Raw genomic sequence first — 23,797 nt, 5'->3', positions numbered from 1 at the left:
GTATTTGTAAAATATTGTAAAAAAATACCCATTAATTAACCGTTTTCGTGATTGACAAGCGTTTTCTGTTTATTTACAATTGTGGGTTGCATTATGGGAAGTTGATCTCTGCTCTGTCGACTTCTGATGTTGAAAATAAAACTGTGTAGTTTAACAAAGTGTCTTTTATTGACATTTTAGTGGTTTGAAATGATATAATGTATAATAAATAATATGTAGAGGAATATGTCTGTTAAATAAGAGGAAATAAACTATCAATTTATTACAAGTTTTTGTACCATAATATATAACACCAAGCCAGAAAATATCGCTTTAAATTACAAAAAATATATATTAATAAAAGTCACTTTTTCATTTTTTTAACATTAAAAGTTGTTAGAGGAAAGCTCAAGACATTCAAAAACTTAAATAAATGGGAATTTTATTATTATTTTTTAAATTAATCATAAAATACAGAAAACTGCTCTTTTTCAGATATGTTTTACAGTGCAGATATTCATTTTGTTTGATCTGTATTTGATGTTTCTCTCTTGTTGTGCCAGTGACTTGCATTTTATAATCACCAAAGACTTGGGTTTCAACTAAAAAATCTTCTTTAACGTTCTGCTGAAGTCACCTATATCTAGCATGGCCTTAGACAAATTTTCGCTTTTGGACTAACTTTTTTCTTTAAAGCATAGATGTCAAACTGGATTCCTGGAGGGCCGCAGCTCTGCACAGTTTTGCTCCAACCCTAATCAAACACAGCTGATCCAAATAATCGAGGTGTTCAAAAGAGTCTTGACCACCTTGATTAGTTGCATCAGCTGCGTTTGATTAGGGTTGGAGCAAAACTGTGCAGAGCTGCGGCCCTCCAGGAATCCAGTTTGAGCTTTAAAAAGATAACTCACCCAAAAAATGACAATTCTGTCATCATTTACTCACCATTGACTTGTTCCAACCCTGTTTGAGTAAACACAAAAGGAAATATTTTAAAGAAATGTTGAAAATTGGTAACTGTAACGCCCTATTCACACGGGGCTTCAGCGTCAACGCTTGACAGAGGGCGTGTCTGAAGTTGGAGCTGAAACGATCGTCATAGAAGCGTCAGCCAATGAAATTCAGTCAGCAATAGGCCACTGTCTGAGCTGGTGTATTTGCATACAGCGATCTGATTGGCTGACGCTTCCGTCGGCGCTTGAAAAGTTGAGCTGGTCCCAACTTCTGCAGCGAGGAACGCTTCTGAAGCGGCGCCGACAGATCCACAATGCAGTTCGGCAACGCCTGACGTCACCCATTCAAAGTGAATGGGAAGCGTTGACGCTGACGCCCCGTGTGAATAGGGCGTAAGGGTTTTGCCACTGTGGTTGTCAATGGTCAACATTATTCAAAACATCAACAGAAAAAAACAAGTCAAGGGAGTAAATAATAACAGATTTAAAATTTTTGTGTGAACTGTCCCTTTCAATTCACCATCTCCATATCTGTTGTGAATCTACGTTTTGTTTTGCCCATTCTGTCCATGTAATGGGATTATTATGTGTAAGAAATGAACTGAAGCAGACCTCTGATCAGCAGAATCCCTTTAAAGGTCTCTTTCACAGAGATTGTAATGTTTGAATCCTTCAGAGAGCTGTGGTGTGTGAGGAAAGTGTGTTTTGGTTGTTCCATAATGCATTAAAGTGATGTTTGTTACTGGGCTTCTTCGCTTTGTAATTTGTTTTACATTTATTGAATCTTTTCATACATACAGTGCTCAGCATATATGAGTACACCCCTCAAAAATCTATCTTTTAAGATCATATTTTTTAATAGGAAGCTGTACAACACTGTATTTATGCATATACATTATATTAGTCAGTACTGAAGCCAAATCTGGAGCTTATCTAAAAAAAACTTACGATAAAAGTGCATAAACTAGTACACCCAAATTTATATGTGATAGAAAACTCATTCATTCATTTTCTTTTCAGCTTAGTCCCTTTATTAATCCGGGGTCGCCACAGCCGAATGAACCACCAACTGATCCAGCAAGTTTTTACACAGCAGATGCCCTTCCAGCCGCAACCCATCTCTGGGAAACATCCAAACACAGTCATTCACACACACACTACGGACAATTTAGCCTATCCAATTCACCTGTACCGCATGTCTTTGGACTGTGGGGGAAACCGGAGCACCCGGAGGAAACCCACGCGAACGCAGGGAGAACATGCAAACTCCACACAGAAACGGCAACTAAGCCAAGGTTCGAACCAGCAACCCAGCAACCTTCTTGCTGTGAGGCGAACGAGCTACCCACTGCGCCACTGCGTCGCCGTGATAGAAAACTAATAAATACAAATTAATAAAAAGAGGAAAAGTCAAGAGAAACAAAAAAAAAAGAGAATTTAGTTGAAATTTTGTGGGTTGTAGTTTTCTTTCAATATTTTGCTTAAATTTAATTGTATTCTTTTATAATTTCTAAATAGGTTTGGTGACTATTATTTTAATAAATATATGTTCAATGAATCTGTTTTGTTTAAATGCACCAAATTACATTGCCTATATTCACTGAGAAATGGGTTGAACATCACTGGATGATCATTAGAATTTTTCCTGACAGAACATTCATTATGTTATTTCAATGTTTGCTTAAACCATAATATTTGTGGAACTGCGTTAAAGACCCTGGCGATGGACTAATTAAATCACAGAAATGATTACAATGAGGGTCATGTAATTACTCGACAGGGGAACAGCTTAACCTTACTGTCCACCTGAGACCCGCGTCTGTGTCAGGCATATAATGACCAAAACTAACCTGTTTACCAATGAGATCATTTCCAGAAACTGCAGCACTCCTCTTGACATATTTCAATAATGGTTTTCCAAAGCATTGTGTCATGGGCATCAGCATTCCTATTCAGAAAGCTTTTAGCTGAGGGCTTTACTTGAAAACTTTATTTAATAAAACTCTCTTTCAGATGAGTTTCACAAAAATGGTTTACATTTACAATTAAGAAACACTTTTTTAAGACTGTGGTGGACACTTTATTTCTTAGGGTTTAGCTCAGATTTTTGTGTCGTTATGTTTTTGTGGTGGATATCTGTTTGTTAAAGGGTCACGAAACACCAAAAAACATTTTTTGAGTTGTTGACAGTCGTATATGTGTCCCACACTGCTAAAAACACTACTAGGACACATATATTTCCCTTAAAAGTAAAAATCGGTTGTTTTTGCGTTATTTCGAGCAAATTCGTACTTCCGGTTTGAAACTAATTTTTGAAGCTGCGTCATGACCATGAGATCTTAGTGTGTATTCCAGCGTGTAGACTGGACGTCTGTACCTGGAAGTGCCTTATTACGTCTCTGAGTGTGTTGCATTTATTCATGAGTAAGACTTGGTTCAAACCAATCAGCACGCTCTGTTATGTATACGCTGCAACTTCATTAATATGCATGCTAGCTTTAAAGACAGTACCTGTAACAGTGTTCAGACGGCAGAGAGATGCCACATGTGTTGCCAAAAGAAGTGGGAAAAGAATAAGAATTGTTTGGAGATACGGGTCGTCAGTGTTGTTTTCTTTTTTTTTTTAAGGTTTTGTTTTCATTTTCTGATTTGATTTGATTCTCTCTATAAGAGCGCTGCTGGACTCACATGTGGATTACAGTGCACGTGACGCGCAGCAGAAATACGTTTGTACGGAAAAATTTTTACTCGAGAGCTTTTCTCATCTGGAAATGGTAAAATCCAGATTTGCTGCTCGTCTCCTTTAAAAAAAGACGCAGCTCCAGTATGTATTGATTGTCCTGTCTCTACAGATTTGGTAAGTGTGTGCGATCAGTGCCCTTTCTTTGTTCATTTTAGTTATAGTTATATTTTGTATCGTCAGCAGTATTCTTTCAGTGTTTAAAGACAGTTACTTAGTTTACGTTAATATCACTACAATATTATGGACTGAAAGATCCGCTGTAAATGCTGCTCTCTGAGTGTAAACATGTGAACACTGCAAGCAAACTATTGCCGACCGTCGTGTTTAATTTTCGCAGCATTTTTTGACAGGATTCTACACACACACGGCTTTCTGACCTACCAAGCGCATCTGAGTTACAGAGAAATGCAGAGTTTTTTTTTTTCTCTTACACGATGTGCCGTATCAAACATTCCACCGTCATTAAACACAGTTTCTGTCTTTCTCCCCTGCGTCTATGTGTTTGTTTTTCCTCGGTGAAAATCAGCGAGTGCCCTAATGGAAACTTCCTTTTTATTTCAAACCCTTCCCCTTTTCCCTCCCCCAACACTCCCACTCAAACAGAGCTAGACACACCCACTTTCCTGACTTTTTCCAAACTATAGGTGTGAATACACCCTGCTGAAACAGGGGGTTTCATGGCCCTTTAATTGTGATGTCACGCAAATCGGCTTCTGGGTCCAGGCGCTCTATCAAACTGGGAGACTCAACCAATGGTGATAGTAAACATTTACAAAGCTCTGTAATACTTTCAAAAAATCACAATCTCAATATTTACAACCATGCGATGGCCAGCCAGAAAGTGATAAATCTTTTATAAATTGTTAAAATGTTGGTGTCATTTAAACTGCATTAAAACTGCTCATATGCGTTTCGGCAAACGAGAGGGTGCTCGCTGCAGAGCCATTTGAGGAGAGCTGAGCTCCAGCGAGGGGGAGCATGAGCTGTCGCTCCTCCTCCTGTAAGCTGTTTTAATGCGTACACCAACCCCACCCCTAACCCTACCCCCAGTGACATCACTCGTAGAAGAAGTGTAAAAAAGGTGGAGCTCAAGCTTAAGCTCCCCCTCGCTGGAGCTCAGCTCTCCTCAAATGGCTCTGCAGCGAGCACCACTTGCGGCAAACGCTTGCCTTCATCAGGGTAACAGAGATCAGATGCATCTGGAGTTTCTGTTGAACATTATGGTCTCATGACTCATTAGAATATCTAAACAACACTAAAATAATATACTGAACACAAGGTCAACTCAACAATCATTATTAATTCAGAAACAAAAGTGTGTAATTTGCTGCAGATTTTAGTTGGTTTAGTAAGTGGAGCATGATTTATGAGCAAGTATTGTAATTTATAAACAAAGGATGCACAGCTATAGAAATGTGTCACTTTAATTTAATTTTGAAATTATGAATTTTACAAAAGCAAAGGGCAAACAAACAAACAAACACTTTATTTTAAAATATTAAAAATATTAATTGCAAAAAAAAAGCACATACAAATACATTTCTAATGTCCTCTATTTTTTCATAATGAAAAACTCCTACAAGTGTCAACATCTTGCCTTTCCCTCTAGAATAAACTCCCCTAATGCACAGATATCTTCTGCATCATTTGATACTGATAACATTAAAAAATAAACATTTATTTGATGATAGTGGATGTATTGTGTTATAAACTATTATAAACTAACATACTGTAACATTTGCATCACACATCTATCTCCATATGCATGCATTTTTTATTATGGTAAACTTATTTGGTATGGGTATGAGTCCTGCAAACACACATTATGACAAAAATAGTGAAAAGCCCACATTAAAACAAGGTAAAATAGCAATAATAAACAAAACTCTGCCACAATCTGTTATTTGTTTTGGATTTTTAAAAAAAAATTATTTAATGATATTCAGTAATCATTTCACTTTGAACTTTCTGAAAATAAAAAAACTGAATTTTTACATTTACAATTTTTCTGAGAGTGATGCAGATATAAAAATGTGCTCTCCTAGCAGCTGTGTGGATCAGAACAGAGATTTTTTTAAAGTCACTAATTGGCAAGGCCTATAACTACAGAGAAGAGTGGAAAAGGTCGGCAGAGGTTAAGCTTGGTCTGACTTTTGAACTTTTGCAGTAAACAGAGATTTAAACCCTTCACAATCTCACCTTCTAGGTCAGCAATAGATAAATGGACATTGACAGACCCAGACTCAGGAGTCGTAACATCAGCTAACATTCCTGTCTGTGAAACGTTAAAAATGTGACCACCTTCTCATTAAAAACAGACATTTGGGGTTTCTGAAAAATTCACTCTAAAAAATATCTGTTCATAACAGTTTCTGTATTTTGTGATTTACATGTGTCTTCCATTTATTTACGATTGTAAATTGCATAATGGGATCTTGACCTCTGCTCTGTCGACTATTGATGTTGAAAATTCAACTCTACAGTTTAATAAAGTGACTTTAATTCACATTTTAGTATGAGAAATAATATATAGAAAAATCTGTCTGTAAAATAACAGAGAACGTACTGGCAGATTATTGCAAGGTTTGTATACCTTGATATACAACACCAAACCAGATATTATCACCTAAAACTATTACAAATGTGAATAAATGTTGCTTTTTCAAACTTTTCAAGGTTAAAAGTTGTTGGAAGAAAGATCAAAGTCCCATAATGCAGTTCAACAGCATAAATAAACAGGAAAAATAAAAACACGACTCACAAAATATGGAAAATTGCTCATTTATAGATATTTTTAACCTGTACATTGAAAAAAGCAAATAATGTCCACTTAATATTATCAGCCACATGATGATGGGTGAGTTTCCATTTACTGTTGTAGGACACTAGAATTTCTACTTGCTATCTATGTCATACATGTACAGCATGACAGTTTATAACAGTAATTTTTAAGAATATCCCCAACATCAATACCTAATCTAAACACTGGACTCATTCCAGAATTGCGGGTACAATTCAAGCACTTTCCATTCATTTTCCTTAAACCAGAATGACATACAACAAATGAACAATTTACATAAAACTAAATCTATTATTAATATCAAATAATGTTTAAATCCTATTGAGAAACTTTGATTTTGTTACTAATTATTGTTTAAATTATTATTTGAACCGCTAACAGACTTGATATTTTCCACCCATTTGTGCGTTAGCTCAAGATGATAACCTCAAAATAGATACCATGACATTTCTAAGACTGAATTTTATCAAGTTTCATCATATTATTGTTTTTAAAAAGTAGATGAAATTAAATTAACTGAAATTTCACAATAACAGAGTTGAAAATCTATTATTGGTGTATCCCAAACAATAATGAATGAGAGGAATTAAATGCCTTCTGAAGTTTTGTGACCACTTGGAGCAAATCACATGCTTTTTCTATTAACCTCTTAAGGCCCAAGCTGTTTTTTTACATGCATTTTTAATTTCTCTTTGCTATTTGGGCTTATTGGAGCCTTATTAGAAAAAAACCTAGGTATCATCTTTTGATATGTTGTACTAGAAAAATTTGAAAAAATGATGTCCATATATGTGGACTTGTGGTCCGAATTTCCATAAATCCTGACTGTGTTTTAATGCATCATTAAAACATTCATATTTTTTTAACATGTTCTGACTATCAGAAAGTAAAAAATGACATTTTTTTGCCCATTTTGGACAGTTAAAAATAGTGTTTGGAACATTTCCTATGCTGCAAAGCAGTTGTAGGATGACACTGTATGTCTGGAACAAAATATAAAGCATTCAAAGTATTTTAAATATCCACTTAAGATCTAAAATGTGCTGTCCATGTATGTGGCCACTAAGCCCTAGGAGGTTATTGCTTTAAAAATTTGTATGCCTTTTTATATAACTGATGTAACAGAGTTGACAAGAATGAAAAGGAACAGACACAAATCTTTTTTTTTTTATAACCAAAATTACAAATAATACAGAAAATAGATGTTTCATGCAAATGTTTGTTCAACTTAGTAGAGTAAACACAAAAAAGATGACAACTAGACAATAGTTTCATGATAATTGAAGATTCAGGGACAGAGACGGTCAAATATAGGTATATCTAACGTAAATCTTTACGTTAATATTTTCAAAATGGTAAACACAAATTTCAAACATTATTTTTTAGAGATAATCGATAGAATATGTGATGCTATTCAAAACGTTTTCAATAAAGTTTTTGTTTTTAAGAACTAATAGAACATGCTAAAGATTCAATGTACCCGCAATTCTAGAATAGCCCACATAATCAACTACCTCTGGAGAGGGAAACAAAAAGTTCATTTCTAATAGCGTTAAATGCAGGAATGTGTGTGTCATGACTCACTGCCTCAGAGGAGCCAGAAAACAGCATTATGACAGCAGTGATGGGGGCAGGAGACGGGACAGAAGTGCATGTGAAGAGCCTATAGTAGAGCTGGAAAGAGCCCATCTATGATGGAGGGATTTAGATCTGCGGACACTTTGTTCCTAGTGTCAGTGTTGTTGATGATGAACTTGATAAACAATCTGTGGTTAGTTTTCCAGGGTTGGAATCTTACAGACGAATGGAAAAGCCTTATCGCAGTTGTTGTCATTCCAAGACCTCAGAGCTGCAAAAGATGGAAAGATATAAAATTGTTACGCCATTTCTTGATATTCTGTATCATTTTTGGCACTGTCAGTAAGTTGAATTCATCAAATGTATTGAAATGACACATATAATATAATAAAATATAACGGGGGGGGGGGGGGGGGGGGGGGGACATACCATTTGGTGTTTGCACCATTTAATACAAATGTGATTTAATTTACTTAGAAATTTATGTTGTAAACTGAGAAAATATTATATGCTATTACTTCTAAGAAGGACTACCGAGACATTTCAAGCACAGGAGTTCCTCACAGCTCTATTCACATGTCTGCCATTTGTCTTACAGTAACCCTGTGCCTTTCACCATTCACGATACATCTGATTGTGATATTTGTATATACAATCTATTTACTATTGAGGAGAGTATGGTAACTTAAATAACTTTGCCTGCTTTAAGGAATTGAGATTCTTTCTCTTTATTAATGTTGATAACAACTTTAATGGAGTCAGATTAATTACAATTATTGATTTAAATGCCATCCTTCAACTGCTTTCTGTTTCCGATTAATGTTTCAGAGTAGCAGCGTAGGCTTCATGCCTTATAATGTAAAATTGACACAACATTCAATATTTATGCCGACATGTACTTAGTCAAATATAAACAAGAATAACTAATCATACTTATATATCATATGTCATATTCATTGTCATTGCTGACAATGTATAAAGACTTAAAATGACAATTAGAATTTCTGCACTTGGATTCTACACCCGTTTTTGTTCCTGTTTTCAGGAAACGTGGGTTTTTAATGTCGTGAAATGAATCTTCATTTAAATATTCTTGTCTAGATTTATTGGTAAATGTGATCGTGAACCACACAACGTCTTATTTTACATGGGTATATTTTTGGCAAAAGCCTAAAATACATGGTAGGGGTCCAAATAATTTTTCTTTTATGTCAAAAACATTAAAATATTAAGTAAATATTATATCTGATATATACATTTAGTTTAGTAATTTTTTATTAGTGCTAGGAATTTAATTTGGACAATTTTAAAGACTTTTGTCATTATTTAGATTTTTTTTTGCACCCTCATATTCCAGATTTTCACATACAGTAACTGTAATCATAGCAAACATTATATCAACAGAAAGCTTATTTATTCAGATGTCATGCACAGTAAAAAAAATTATGACAAAAAGTCAAGACATTTTTAAGTTCCTTTATTTAAGTTAATCAGGTTTCAACTAAATTTTTAACTTATACAAAGTTTAACTTAATACATTTAGTCAGTTTGATTCGTGTACAGTTGAAGTCAGAATTATTAGCCCTCATGAATTATTAGCCCCCTATTTACGTTTAAAACCTTGTTTGTTTGTTTGTTTGTTTGTTTGTTTGTTTGTTTGTTTGTTTGTTTGCTTTATTTATAGAGCACATTTAAAAACAACAGATGTTGACCAAAGTTGACCAAAAAACAACCAGCATACAAAATCTATACCTATATATAAAAATTGTGCAAAATATATAAAACAGATTAAAATTAATTAATTACAATCAAAGGCAAGAGACAGAAGGTGATTTTTTAGATGAGACTTAAAAGCACCAAGTGAAGAACATAACCGGATCTGTAAAGGCAGACCATTCCACAGTCGGGGGGCTGCAGCAGAAAAAGCCCTGTCACCTCTTGATTTCAACCGTGATTTGGGGACAACTAGCTGAAACGTGTTTTCAGACCTGATTGGCCTCAATGAAGTGTGCCAGTGAAGAAGCTCAGAGATGTAAATTGGTGCCAGACCATTCAAACTTTTAAAAACTAGTAGCAATAACTTATATTGAATTCTAAATTGGACTGGGAGCCAGTGAAGAGATAATAAAACTGGTGAGATACCTGAAAAAATTTTTGTCCCAGTTAAAAGCCTAGTAGCTGCATTTTGAACCAGCTGCAGGCAAGCTATTGATGCATGTGAAACTCCAGAATACAAAGAGTTACAGTAGTCCAGTCTTGACATAATAAAAACATTAATGATAGTTTCCAGCTCTTTAAAAGAAAGAAAAGGCTTCAATTTGGCAATGTTCCTTAATTGATAGAAACCACTTTTGACGACTGAGTTTATTTGCTTGTCGAACTTTAACTCAGTGTCAAAAGTAACTCCAAGATTTTTTACGTGACTGTGGACCTTAGGCTTGATCGAACCTAATTTATTAATTGTAGATTTACAGACACTCGGAGGACCAAACACTACTACTTCAGTTTTTGATTCATTCAAGTGTAAGAAATTACCAGCCAGCCATTCCTTAATCTCGTTAAAACAGGTGAAAAATTACTGTAAAACAGAATTTTCTCCCATTTTAATGGCCAAGTAAAGCTGAGTATCATCAGCATAGAGGTGGTAGCTTACATTATGCTTCTTACAAATTGCCGCCAAGGGAAGCAAGTCGATAGAGAAAAGAGCTGGGCCCAAAATTGAACCTTGGGGGACACCACACTCCAAACGTGCAGATGAGGAAAAAAAGTTACCCAATTCAATAGAAAAGGTCCTCCCTGAAAGATAAGAACTAAACCAATTTAAAACATTTCCTTAACTAGGTTAATTCGCTTGATTAGGCAGGTTAGGGTAATTAGGCAAGTTATTGTATAACAGTGGTTTGTACTGTAAACTATCGGAAAATAATATAGTTTAAAGAGGCTAATACTTTTGACCTTAAATGGTTTTTAAAAACTTTTATTCTAGCCAAAATAAGACAAAGAAGACTTTCTCCAGAAGAAAAAATATTATTAGAAATACTGTGAAATTTCCCTTGCTCTGTTAAACATCATTTGGGAAATATTTAAAAGAAGAAAAAAAAAGATATAAATTCTGACTTCAACTGTTGCAAACATTTATTTGATTCAACAACAAAAATTAAGTCAACCGGGTTTTTTTTCAGTGTGTGGGCATGTTTTCCAAAATATTGACACTTACAGTTTTATTGGTTTTGTGGTCCAGGGTAACAAATTAACTTTTGTTACAATCAATGACATTAAAGTTGGTATCTTCTGTATCTCATGGAAAAAAATGTATGATAATCTTTTTTATTTTTTTTTTGCTCAAAACAACACTGTAAAAAAGTACATGGTCAATTAGTCCTGACAGCATATTTTTTAGGTCATTGTAAGTTATTAATCTAAATTAATCATGTTTTAACTTGATTTTATAAGTTACAGAAGCTGTTTTAAGTCAGTTTAACATACTATAAAGTCAATTGACTCATTCTAATTGAATTTGATTCAGCTTAAAAATGTAAGGCAACCAGGCTTTATTTTTACAGTAAAATGATTAATCTGGATAGAGTCTCAAATATTATGTACCGAATGAATCAATTTAATCAGTGTTATATAAACATAACAGTTATTGAATCAGTCTGCTGCTAACTCACCACTGTTTTGTCTGTACCAAATCTCCACACAGTCCTCCTCCTCAGGGATGCGATGAATCCCATCATCTGGCTGATTTCCATCCCAGTAACTGTACTCAAAGGGTGACCCATCTGTCCACTCCATAGTGCCCTCCTGCCAACAAACGATAATTAACAGCCCTATTACGTGTGCTTGCTCCTTACCCTTTAACCCTCAAGTGATAATTAAAGTCATCTGGCCCAGCATGACTTTGGAGCTTAAAGAGATAGCTGACTCTAAAATGAAAATTCGGGCATTCCTTATACTCATCCTTTACTTGTTCCGAACCAGTTTTTTGTTTTGTTTTGTTTTGTTGAACCCAAAAGAAAGATATTTTTAAGAATGTTATTGACTTATTTGTTTTTCCTAGTATTTAAGTTAAAATAACACTCCACTTCTTTGAAAATAGCTTTATTTTCCAAGTCTCCTAGAGTTGAACATTTGAGATTTAACATTTTTGAATCCATTCAATCGATCTCTCGATCTTGCGGAAACACTTCTAGCTTAGCTTTGCATGAATCATTTAATCGTATTAAACCCTTAGCATCTTGCTTATTCAAAATATTTTGTATATTTTTTTATACTGGAATACTCTAATTCAGTGGTTCTCAAACTGTGATACGTGTACCACAAATGGTAAACGGGCTTCCTTCTAGCGGTACGTGGAGGAATGAAATATGTCATGTACATGCTACATATATTTCAAAATTTACCAAAAATTATGTATATAATATGCCATATATGACATATAGCCTATATTTCTAAGGTAATCTACCACGTTTTTTAAACTGTGCAGAGTTTTAACTGCTTTACTGGGACTACTATGCTACTGTATTTCACCACTGCTCATTTTGGTGGTACTTGGAGAGACAATTTTTTTCTGAGGTGGTACTTGATGAAAAAAGTTTGAGAACCACTGCTTTTCTTCAAGCAAAATAATCAATTAACTTTACTTTCAGATGCAATAATATTGTAACGTACTGTTACTTTTCCTTCCTAACCACACGCAGACTCATGGGTTCTTTGGCTTAGTTGCAAGACAGACACACGGAGCTCGATCGGCAGGCATTAACCCATGATTTATTAAACATACGGGGGTGAACATCATAAATCAACCACATCAGATTACATCATGCGATTTCCTTCTCAGTCTCTCTCCTCTTTTCTCTTTCCGAACATTCTCTCATGCAATCTCAATTACAATATTACTTCTCAGTCTTATTTAAAGGTATAGAACATTCATTTCAACTTTAAATTACACCCTCTACTATACGAAGCTGTGCCTGAAACAGTACCCAGTGAGGTAACTGTAACAGCGACAGGTAAGTCATTGCGTCTGCTGCAGCTATCAGCAAAGTTCCTTGATTATTATGCCAGAATGAGAGTATTCTTAGCAATATCAGCATAGAAAATAGCAATTTTTCATTTTCCAGCAGTCTTAGTACATGATGTAACAGCAGAATCAAGTTTTAAATAGGAAAATGATCAAAGCTCTTTTTTGAATTTGAGCAAGATGCTAATGGTCCAATTGGATTCAATAATTTATGCTAAGCTAAGCTAAAAATGTTCTTGATAAGCCCGGAGATTGACTTGAATGTATTAAAAATGATGAATGTAGAGTTCAGAGTTCAAACTTTCTTCTAAAATTAGCATTTTTCTCAGGCTTCTGTCTTGGTTTAGTAATTCAACTTATACAGCAAATAACTTATTTTTTCATCGCTTTTAACATGAAATTAAACACAAAGGCTAAGAAAAATGTTCATTGTAGAAAAAAATTTCAGATGGTACTTGCATCTAAACTCTTCAAATCTCTAGGCTATTGTAAACAACCTATTTACAAAAAAATGTGGTGTTTCTTTAATGGTTACAGGTTTCCTGCTTTCCTAGCATTGTGTAAGTGCTATAGAAATGAAATTGCCTAATCTTTTGTGTTCAACAGAAAATTCAGAAACTCAAACTACTTTGGAAAATGTGAAGGGTGAGTAAATGATGACAGGATTTTCATGTTGACGTGAACTATCCCTTTAATCCAAATTCTAAGAGAAACATTACAGATCAGAGTGTCTGTTATAACATCATCCATAAACTATCTACCTCAACTTGTTAGACCCAAATGTGTCTGGAAATGATTAAACGTCACTCTGACCAACTATATTTTCCATTGGTGAAATTATTGTTGGGAGGTTTGACAGGCTGGGCTTGGCTTTTTATAACACACACAAGCTGTGTCAGACATGCAGCTGCTTATGTTTCTCGTTATGACTGCTTCCTAGTAAATAAAACACTAATGAATCATTCATAAAACACATTGTGTGGGTATGTGTTGTGTTTGTACTTAATACAAAATGTTATCGTGTTTACCTGTCTTCTGTCATGCAGGCCAATCCAAATATCTGTTGGAATTCCTGGCATACGGCTGTTCACAAGATCGTAGACAAACACATTTTCTTCCCAGCTATGAAGAAAGTTATTGGAAAATTAATGTTTTGATGGGACGTTTGGCAAAATCCTTTACTACTGTGAGACAAATCGTGTCATCTCAGCATTACTGTGGAGTTAGATGTTGCGTATTGGGTCATCATTAAGACCACCAGTGAAATTTTGCTGTAAAATCTGTACGAGTCAGATTACCATTTATATTAAAAATAATTTATCAGTCAAGTCATGTGTTTTCTATCTGAGCGAGCAGTGAATGAATCACTGTTCTGATCTATGTAATGGGCCATACGGTGTTTGTCAAAATGTGATGAATGGTTTGCAGTTGATTCATTTAGACAGTTCTCTCACACAATAAATCTGGACAATGTTAGAAATTTATTTATTTAGTCAAAAGATTGTATAAACACACAAGGCATTTATATTTGACAAAAGTATTGCCCGTCCTGTGAAAATGTATTCTTATTCAAGTATTCTTCAATTGGCATTTAACTGAGAGATGTTTTTTCAGCATTTTTAAACATAGTGGGCCCTATCATATACAGCTGGCACAAAAAGGCCATTTTGACCTCAGTGTAACCATAATTTTTAGCTTTTGTGCCACGTTGTGAACTCATGGGTGTGCCGGTCTAAAAAGGAGGTGTGTTAAGGCGCATTGTTGGAGACTTGCTATTTTTGGCTCATTTAGGAGAGTTTAGGAGAGTTGCAATGTTGACCAACTAAAAGCTGGCCTAAAGTCCAGCACAAAACACTTTAGTTGTGCACTATGCACCCAAAATCGACACATTGTTTACTACAGACAGGATGTACAGTAATACACACATATCTTTACATATAAAAAAAAATAAAGGATCAAAATGTTACAAAAATTATTGTTTTCTACATAAATATAAAAACCACTACCTCCATGCCTTCTTCATCCCAAGGGAAGTTTTTCAATGCACTTTATACTCAAAACAAACCCATAACTCATTAAGAGAATAAGCACAACCCTGTTAGACCATGCACCTTGGTGCAAAGCTTATTTTTCTATCCTTAAAATGGTGAAAGTGGATTCAGACATGTCCTTAATGCTTTTGCGCCATACTCTTTGGACTTCACACCTACATCGTTCAATAGCTTTAACAACTAATTTATAATAATTTCTTTGCTATGAAAGTGGCTTGTGGAATGGAGATGTCTGTCTAACCCGCCAGAGCTATTATTTACCCGCATTTAGCGGGTTGGTGGATGTTAATGTAAAGCCCTGTATGTGTGTGTGTATATATATATATATATATATATATATATATATATATATATATATATATATATATATATATATATATATATATATATATATATACACAATTGAAGTCTGAATTATTAGCCCCCCTGTTTATTTTTCCCCCAATTACGGCGAGTTTTTTCAACACATTTCTAAACATAATAGTTTTAATATCTCATCTCTAATAACTGATTTATTTTTATCTTTGCCATGATGACAGTACATAATATTTGACTACATATTTTTCAAGACACTTCTGTACAGCTTAAAGTGACATTTAAAGGCTTAACTAGGGTAATTAAGTTAATTAGGCAGGATAGGGTCATTAGGCAAGTTATTGTATAACAATGGTTTCTATAGACTATCAAAAAATAAAGGGGCTAATAATTTTGACCCTAAAATGGTTTGTAAAAAAAATAAAACTGCTTTTATTCTAGATGAAATGAAACAAACAAGACTTTCTCTGGAGAAAAAAATATTATCAGAAATACTGTGAAAATTTCCTTGCTCTGTTAAATATGATTTGAGAAATATTTTAAGAAAGAAAGAAAAAATCAAAGGGGGCTGATAATTCTGACTTTAACTGTATATATTGTTATTCCAGACAAATTCAAAGAGATAAAACTTTCTCTAGAAGAAAAATGTATTTCTAAATAAAATAAAGTAAATACTATTTAAAGATTTAAATTTAAACAAAATGTCCTTGTTCTGTTAAACATTATTTGGAAAATATTTTAAAACGAATTACAATTTCACAGGATGGCTACAATAATTTAATAACTTTATACATAAAATATTATTTCAAAAATATTATGAAAATATAAGAACAAATGATGGGCAGCCTGTAATGCGGGGTAATAAATAATAAAGGGCAATCCTACCTGTGGACAGAGGTGAGTTTGGCAGATTTGTGTCCGTTTGAGAACTCAGCGCAGTACAGATCTGCCTCAGCCCATGTGCGGTTCAGGGGAAAGAAGCGGTAACAGTAACCCTCAAATTCAGTCCAGAACAGTGGACATGTCACAGGCTGGTTTGAGTCTGAGAGCTGCATAGGCAATGCTAGAGGAAACGGGAATGATATTAGCCTACAGGAATAGGTTGCCTTAATTGAATGAAATTGATTATTTTGTACACCACAAGGCTTTTTTTTTTTTCTTCAGGAAAACGTATTAGGATCTAAATCAGGCCAACTTGGCTCACTAATGGTGGTTAGTTTAGTGATGTTTAGATACATTTGCATCCATAAATGTTATATTATATGAAGTACCATCTCATGAATGTTCATTACAATGTTGGTTGGACCAAGGTAATTAGGAGTTTAATATACTTTTATTCATCAGAAACACAATAAATTGATCTAAAGTTGCAGTAAAGACATTTATTTAACTTAAAATAAATGTAGCTGTTCAAATGCAAAAGACTCTTCAACTATAAGGAAACAGCATCATATACATCTTGGATGTCCTGAGAGAAATAAATAAACGTAGATTGTGGTTTTCTATTCCTTAATAGAATATATTTGGTATAAACTATTTCTTTTAACCCAGCTGTTCAAATGCAAATGCAAAAACAACACCACTGATGCATTACGTTATTTGAAACATCACCTGCAAAGTATCCGATTACCAAATAGAAATCAGTCAGTGTTTCCTTTTCACAGAAACAGCCAGCATTCTATAAACTTTCAAGCTTAGCAACAGCTAAAAAGTCTGTTTTGTATTAAAAACAATTATAAGATACACTTTTCACTAATAATGTATAATTACACTATTTAAAGGTTACATTAAAAATGCCAGTGGAGAAAAGACTTCTTAAACGCATCATTGTTAAATGAATTGCAGTGTTGAGACATTGTAGATAAGAAAAGCAATTAGATTATTTTGTCTTACGGTGATTTTCCAACATAATGTCATTTACAAGAAAACTTTTCTTGCCTGCTGAGTCATACTTAACCTTTAAAGATACTTTCACTGTTAGTCTGAGCCCTTGTACATCAATTATGAAAAACATTTCAAGCATAAAATGAATGTCACATCAGACAAACAGGCTGCACAACAGAAGTTAAGCTACACATCATAAACATAAGCATCTTGGGCAAAGCAGCTCTGGTTCAGCTTTGGCCTGCGTATTCCCTATGAAGCAAATTAAAGCGTATTATCTGTGTCTGCGTTGTGTCCTAGTCTTTGTCTCTGGTGGCACTCACCTTGTGTGATCTTGATGTTAGTTGAAGGCAGAGCCCACGCTGAGAAGCCGCTGAACAGTAGGGCTAAAAACAATTCCCAACAGTGCATGTTTAATGCAAGAGAGATGAGATTGAGATCTGGAGTGTGTGTATGTGTGTGCATATGTGTGTGTGTGTGTGGAGATTAGGGGTGTGTGTGAGTTTCTCTTAGCCCCTGCCTTTTTGTTCAACACGTTCTCACTCCCAACTCGTCACATACTGACGCTTGGTCAGTAACCCTCGGCGTCAGTTATTGACGCACAGGGTACCCCTTTAGCGTCATATTTAGACGTGCAGGGATTCCCTATAGAATCTGTGCCTGAGCCTGAGGCGTCATAGGGAGACGCTGGAGGCTCGTATAATTACCAATAGATGTCAACAAACTTTTTAAAACCTGATTTACGCCTATTATCACATTTTTCTTATTTTAAAAATATGTAATTTTTATTTTGTTTATGAAAAGCGTCTGTAAACGGGGTCGAAACTACTGTATGAATAAACTTCGGCCCACGTGACATCCCTTCACGGTGAGTTTAACGCCGCTCTGCTATTGGTCAAACTGCATCAGCGGTGAGTTCTCAGATGAGTTCAACTGTCAACATTAAATATTACGTTAATGCTGCATAATATATTTTTATTGGAGATTAGTTGGTGTTTATAAATATTTTATCATTTACTTTATATTTAATTAGTGAAAATATATTCGGTTGTCCAGTTTAGGGTAACTATGCCTAATAAAACTTTGATTCATTCATATTATTTATTATTTTTTTACTTTAAAAAAATATTAAATTTCAAGTACTAAGTTTAAAAATGTTTTCGGCTGATATTTTTCATTTTAAATTATTTATTAAAGTTGGGGTCATTGTATGTGGCGATCTATTTTTTACAGTCTATGCTCGCTATCCCAAGGTTCATTGCGATCCCAAGGTTCACTGCGGTTTTCCACAAGGTAAGTAAAAAGTAAACAAATAAACACGATTTGTTGATAAAGCATGTTCTGTAAACTAGCGACGTTATCTAATTACATCAAGTTCATTTATTAAAAACATATTTTTCTCACATATAACGTTGGTCATGCATTAGAACAATATATACATTTTAAGATAAGGAACAGTGTAACCAGATTGTTGTTTTCCACAATAGAATTCGTGCAAAATCTATATATAATATGCAATATGCAACTCTAATAATACAAATGTATTCGTAATTGTTTCAATATTAAAGAACATCAAGTGTTTCCAAAGGTTTATTGTAAAAACAATTATTTTCCATGCCTTTAAAGGAAAAAGGCAGAAATTTTGCCCGTCTGAGCACATTTTATTCATTGTACAACACAAAACTAAACAAAAAAATAGCTTAATCTACCACACACACACACACACACACACACACACATATATATATATATACAGGTGTACATTATAAGGTGTTCACTGTTCAGATATGAATATTTTTTCTTTGCTCTTTTCAGGTTCTTTAGATTTCTTTAAAAATCCAATTTTGTTTTCTAATAAGCAAAAAGTAAAATCACTTTACCCATGTTTATATGTTAAATTGCACTTGTCTCTCTCTCTATCTCTGTTAACACATTTATATTTGTTTGATTAATTCTTGTGTCTTTCAGCCTGTTTCTGCCTATCACCATTCCTCAATACTCAGATTTATCATCAAGATCTCAATTATAAGCTCAAGTTTTGATGACAACTTGGTGATCTGCAGAAAGCACCACCATGTAAGGAAGGCCAAGACCACTCTGGAATCAGTCAAGGGTTAGTGAAGTTTTTCATTCCATGTATATTAAATATCTACATTGTTTAGGCATATGTGATTGTATGAGATAAAATGCATTTATTCTTTCACTACTATTGTAATAACAGAAAGAAACGCATTAGTTTTACTATTACTATTGTTTATGACAAACATTAAAAAACTACAGCATAAGCTCACAAAATATTGTGGCCTAACTGTTTAAAACTAATTGTTCTGGGTGTTGATAGTGGCCAACCATTTTTTTTTCTTTTTCAGAAAGTATTTTGTTTTGTCTGATTTTATGACACCTTATAGGCCATCAACTGCCCACATTGGGGTTTAGGAAATTAGAACTGCTTATGCTGCTTGTCTACTAGTCTTAGGATAAGTTAGAAATGTTATAAATGTACATTTTTTGTTGTTTTTATCTGGTACAGCTCATAGGAACTCCAATCTTCCCAACTGTGAGGGAGCCTTGCTCCAGTGACTGTCAGTGTGTACTTCATTGTTTCCATTAGTCCCTGAATCTGTAGACCCAGGTAACAGTGGGCTAGAGTCAAATTTTGTTTTTATTTAAACTAAGGCATACTGATGGCCTTTTTATCTCAGATTTGGTCATGCAAGTATAAATATATTCTAAAGTATTTTTATATTCTTTCCATTGGTGGAAAAGATGTTGGTATAATTATTTTTAATGGACTGCTAAGATCTCAGCAGACATTTTTCTGAGATATTCTTGAGTGGGAGTCTGTGCAATACAAGGTGGATAGTATTTGCAAGGAAGAGCCCTTCATCTGTTCTGCTTCCACACTAGATATACTGCCAATTTAAGTAGATATGAACCATAAGCATAATCATTTCAAGAATGCACGAGGTACTTTAAACTGTATGTGTTGAAACTAAATTAACAAGAAAACAGCTCTGTGACGTTCACCTAAGAAAATTAGATTAGAAGATATAAACTGTTATGCACTTGTTCTGTACTGTTTCATTCCTTTTTCAAACACTGGCATTTTTGAAGGTTTATTTACAGCTAAGGATTAAGGATTGACAGGAAGATTTGTGGACTACATCAACTAATGACACTACCTCCAAAGAGTTGCAAAAAGCTGTCCAAAGTTTCAGCACCATCTTTAAGCCCATGATTTTAGTGTGTTTCATGCCTAATCACATGAGTTTATATCTGAGATAGATGAACTATGTGATTGTCTTAAACTGATCTACAAGTAAATGCCAAAACTTATTGGTTTACTTATTTATTTATTTATTTGTTTGTTTGTTTGTTTGTTTGTTTGTATATGTTAACCAGGTGAAATGGAGTGAGGCATACCAGGATATGCCTGGTTTTACTTTTGGGAAGGAGGTTGAACAGTGCAATATTTCTTCTATAGGCTTGCAGTGACCAGACATGCTACTGTAACTCTCATGGTCATGTGCTGGAATTAGCAGATATTCAACAATTTGGCCATCTCGCTGACCTGTTGATATCAGAAGGTAACAATATCCAGTTGAATTTGTTTTAGTTGTTCAGTAACCTATTTAAATAGTATTGTGATTTTTTGATTGCTTATCATTGTAGACCGCAACAGCTCTGCAAAGCAAGTTGCAAAACAGAATCCATGAAACTGGCAGTGACTGGAAACCAGTTGGAAGACTTTGGTCTGTGATGTAGAGGAGTGGGCAGAGGGTGAGGAAATTCTTATTAATATTACATGTAGTCATGAAAAATTGTGTTACTATTACTGTCATTTTTTTTCAGTAGCAGAAGCAAAGACAACAAAAAGAAGAAGTGATGTGGATGTCTTCGTCATATTGCATGGTATGTACACTAGACTTCTGTCAGTGTTGATTCTTTAAAAGTTGACGTATAATCCTTGTTATACAACTTTCTTTTCATAAATATATTTCAGACTCTGCTGACCCAGCAACAAAGAGGAGGGTGTTCAACATCATCCTGCTAGTCAGGATTCTTCAGGAGAAGCAGTGGATTCTTGTGGCAGAGATGGTCAACCACTATAAATACCTTTCAACTCATCCTGGTTCTTTCAAAGAACTTTCCTGCTTGTTTGCTACTGAAATGTACTGGTATGTATTTGTATTTTTTGGCACAGACATAAGCATAAGGTTACCCAGTCCAAAGGATATTAATATATTTTTATGTTGTTGTGTTCTTCTTTTAAGATTCGACATGTGGCCTTAACGAAGAGGGGTTAAAAGGTCTATGGATCATCATTCTCAGAAAGCAACAAAATAACTGAGAAATAAACAACAATACGATGGTGCAATCTAGAGACCTGCAAGGTACCTGCAAGTTTTGGCTGGAGCAGAGAACATAGATTTTTTTTAAATAAAGCTCCAGCTGATGAGTGACATTGACTGTGGATTTTCTTTTACTGTAATCCAGAAGAGGATGACCTTAACCCTGAATCTAAAGCATGTAATAAAATCTGTAAAAAATTAAATAAAATTGTCATCATCTATAACCAAATTGTCTTTTTTTTTTAAATACATAGATATGTACAGTATATAAGCATTCCTCTAAAATCAGTCAGTGTTGTAAATTAAGAGCATTATTGTATGCCCAACTGCTTACAACATATAACGATTTAAGGAACTCTATATTAAAATGAAATTATTACATTAAGTGACATTAAGAGCTTTTAAAATATTAATTTTATGATACATTTTTATGATAAATTTAATTTTTGCATATACTTGGGCAAAAAATGTACATTATTATGGTCAACTGCTCAGATACCTCCAGTCAATATGTGGCTGAGTCAGGCAACCACACTTCTACCTCTGGAAAAATTAACCTATGATTTACATCAAAGATCTGATGGATCCATTTGGTCCTCATGGATTTTTCTAAAAAAAAAAAAAAAATTAATCTCCTTTTATTTTTGTCCTTACTTTGAAACATTTGTATTAATTTGTTAGAATGTCTAACAAAAAACTGCTGCACTTGTTGTGAGATAACAGTGCGACTGTTGTTATTCTGAAAATAAAAATTAACTTTGTATAATGTTTTATTGAATGCAAGATAAAAAATAAAATATTTTCCAAGAGATGGATTGCGGCTGGAAGAGCATCTGCTGCATAAAAACATGCTGGAAAAGTTGGCGGTTCATAGCACTGTGGCGACCCCTGGTTAATAAAGGTACTAAGCCAAAAAGAAAATGAATGAATGAAAATAAGATATGTATTGAAATATGTATTTTTGGTAGACATAGAACTACACAGTAACTTATAAATACAGCACAGAACTATTTTACTTCTAGTTTAGATAATTTAAATGTTTGCATTTTTATTTTGTTGGTTAATGGCTATGTATTTTTAATCATTTGGAGGTTTGAACTATTCGCAGCATTTGAAAGGATATCTTTTCATCATTGTTACCTCATTTCTCAATATTTTCATGATTCTTACAATGCAGCAAATCTTACAATCATTTGATCATAAAGAAAATAATTAACAAATTAACCCACATGCAGGACAAAGACATTATGTGGAATCATTATTAAACACAAGTTCATCCATTGTCATCAAATCATACTGTTACACAAACAGTTGAAGATTTAGAAAGTAAAAATAATCAGATAAAGAGTGGTTTTTAAACAAATACATGTCTTTAAAAAGGTTTTATTTATAAACATTTACATATTTTAAAAGAGCTTTTATCCATATTTCAAATAAAGTGAAAACAATTAAATATCACATGATGACCATTAATGAAACACACTTACAGAATTACATCCACACATATTATTCTGAACTCATAACATTTGTGATGAACATAGATCACTATTGCTAATAACTTGTAATTAAAGAAGATACTAATGTTTAGCATATTTTTACAGCTTTTTTTTTTTTTACCACAACTGTACATGTGACAATACAATTTCTTGTCCATGTTGAAGATAATACATCTACATAGGTTAACTGCCCTTTTACTCAAAGGGGATGAGTAGAGCCCCATAGAAAAGGAAAAAGTATTCACATTTCAAACGAGAAATGAGAGAGAATATCAGCAAGACTATTACCTATGCTATGTTCAATAAATAATGTTGGATATAATAGTCTGATATATACTGATCAAGTTAATAAAAGCTGTTTAAAAAATACTCATTGTAAAATAACAAATTTATGCCTGGCTTTCATATATGTCATAAATATATGCACAATGACCTTATTCAGATAGTCTTTAGTTCATTAAAATTTGTATCTGTTCCATTTTATTACAAAAAGACTTTAAACTACATTACCCACAATCCTTTGTCGCTGTATAGATGGGAGGGGAAAGACATGGCGCTACAAATTGTAGTTCCTTGAAAGGTGTAGTTAGGGTTAAGTTTAGGGTTACGATCTTGGTTAATCG

The 23,797-nt window shown here is 34.0% G+C and overlaps 2 protein-coding genes across 9 annotated transcripts in view; one reads left to right on the top strand and one right to left on the bottom strand.

Annotated features, from left to right (window-relative positions):
* Nucleotides 1-1,679, top strand: part of syt17 (synaptotagmin XVII) — a 40,363-nt gene extending 38,684 nt beyond the window's left edge. For 2 of the 4 annotated variants that reach the window (XM_073944562.1, XM_073944561.1), the window contains exons 9-10: nt 858-992; nt 1,323-1,679. The gene's annotated coding sequence lies outside the window, so the exon portion shown is untranslated. Of the gene's footprint in view, nt 1-857; nt 999-1,322 lie in introns of all 4 variants that reach the window. The other 2 variants (XM_009299558.5, XM_001922473.9) reach the window with 1 other exon arrangement.
* Nucleotides 1,680-5,139: 3,460 nt separating this feature from the next.
* Nucleotides 5,140-23,797, bottom strand: part of clec19a (C-type lectin domain containing 19A) — a 31,950-nt gene continuing 13,292 nt past the window's right edge. For 3 of the 5 annotated variants that reach the window (XM_073943169.1, XM_073943162.1, XM_073943156.1), the window contains 5 exons: nt 17,650-17,712; nt 16,328-16,505; nt 14,105-14,198; nt 11,725-11,857; nt 5,140-8,324 (listed from right to left, as the gene is read on the bottom strand). In XM_073943169.1, the coding sequence (XP_073799270.1) occupies nt 8,248-8,324; nt 11,725-11,857; nt 14,105-14,198; nt 16,328-16,505; nt 17,650-17,712 (545 nt within the window). In that variant the 3' untranslated portion in view covers nt 5,140-8,247. Of the gene's footprint in view, nt 8,325-11,724; nt 11,858-14,104; nt 14,199-16,327; nt 16,506-17,649; nt 17,819-17,846; nt 17,892-23,797 lie in introns of those variants that run through there. The other 2 variants (XM_073943176.1, NM_001328076.1) reach the window with 2 other exon arrangements.

This window comes from Danio rerio, chromosome 3 (genome assembly GCF_049306965.1).
Source record: "Danio rerio strain Tuebingen ecotype United States chromosome 3, GRCz12tu, whole genome shotgun sequence".
Lineage (NCBI taxonomy): Eukaryota > Metazoa > Chordata > Actinopteri > Cypriniformes > Danionidae > Danio > Danio rerio.
This window is presented reverse-complemented; position numbering and strand designations above follow the sequence as displayed.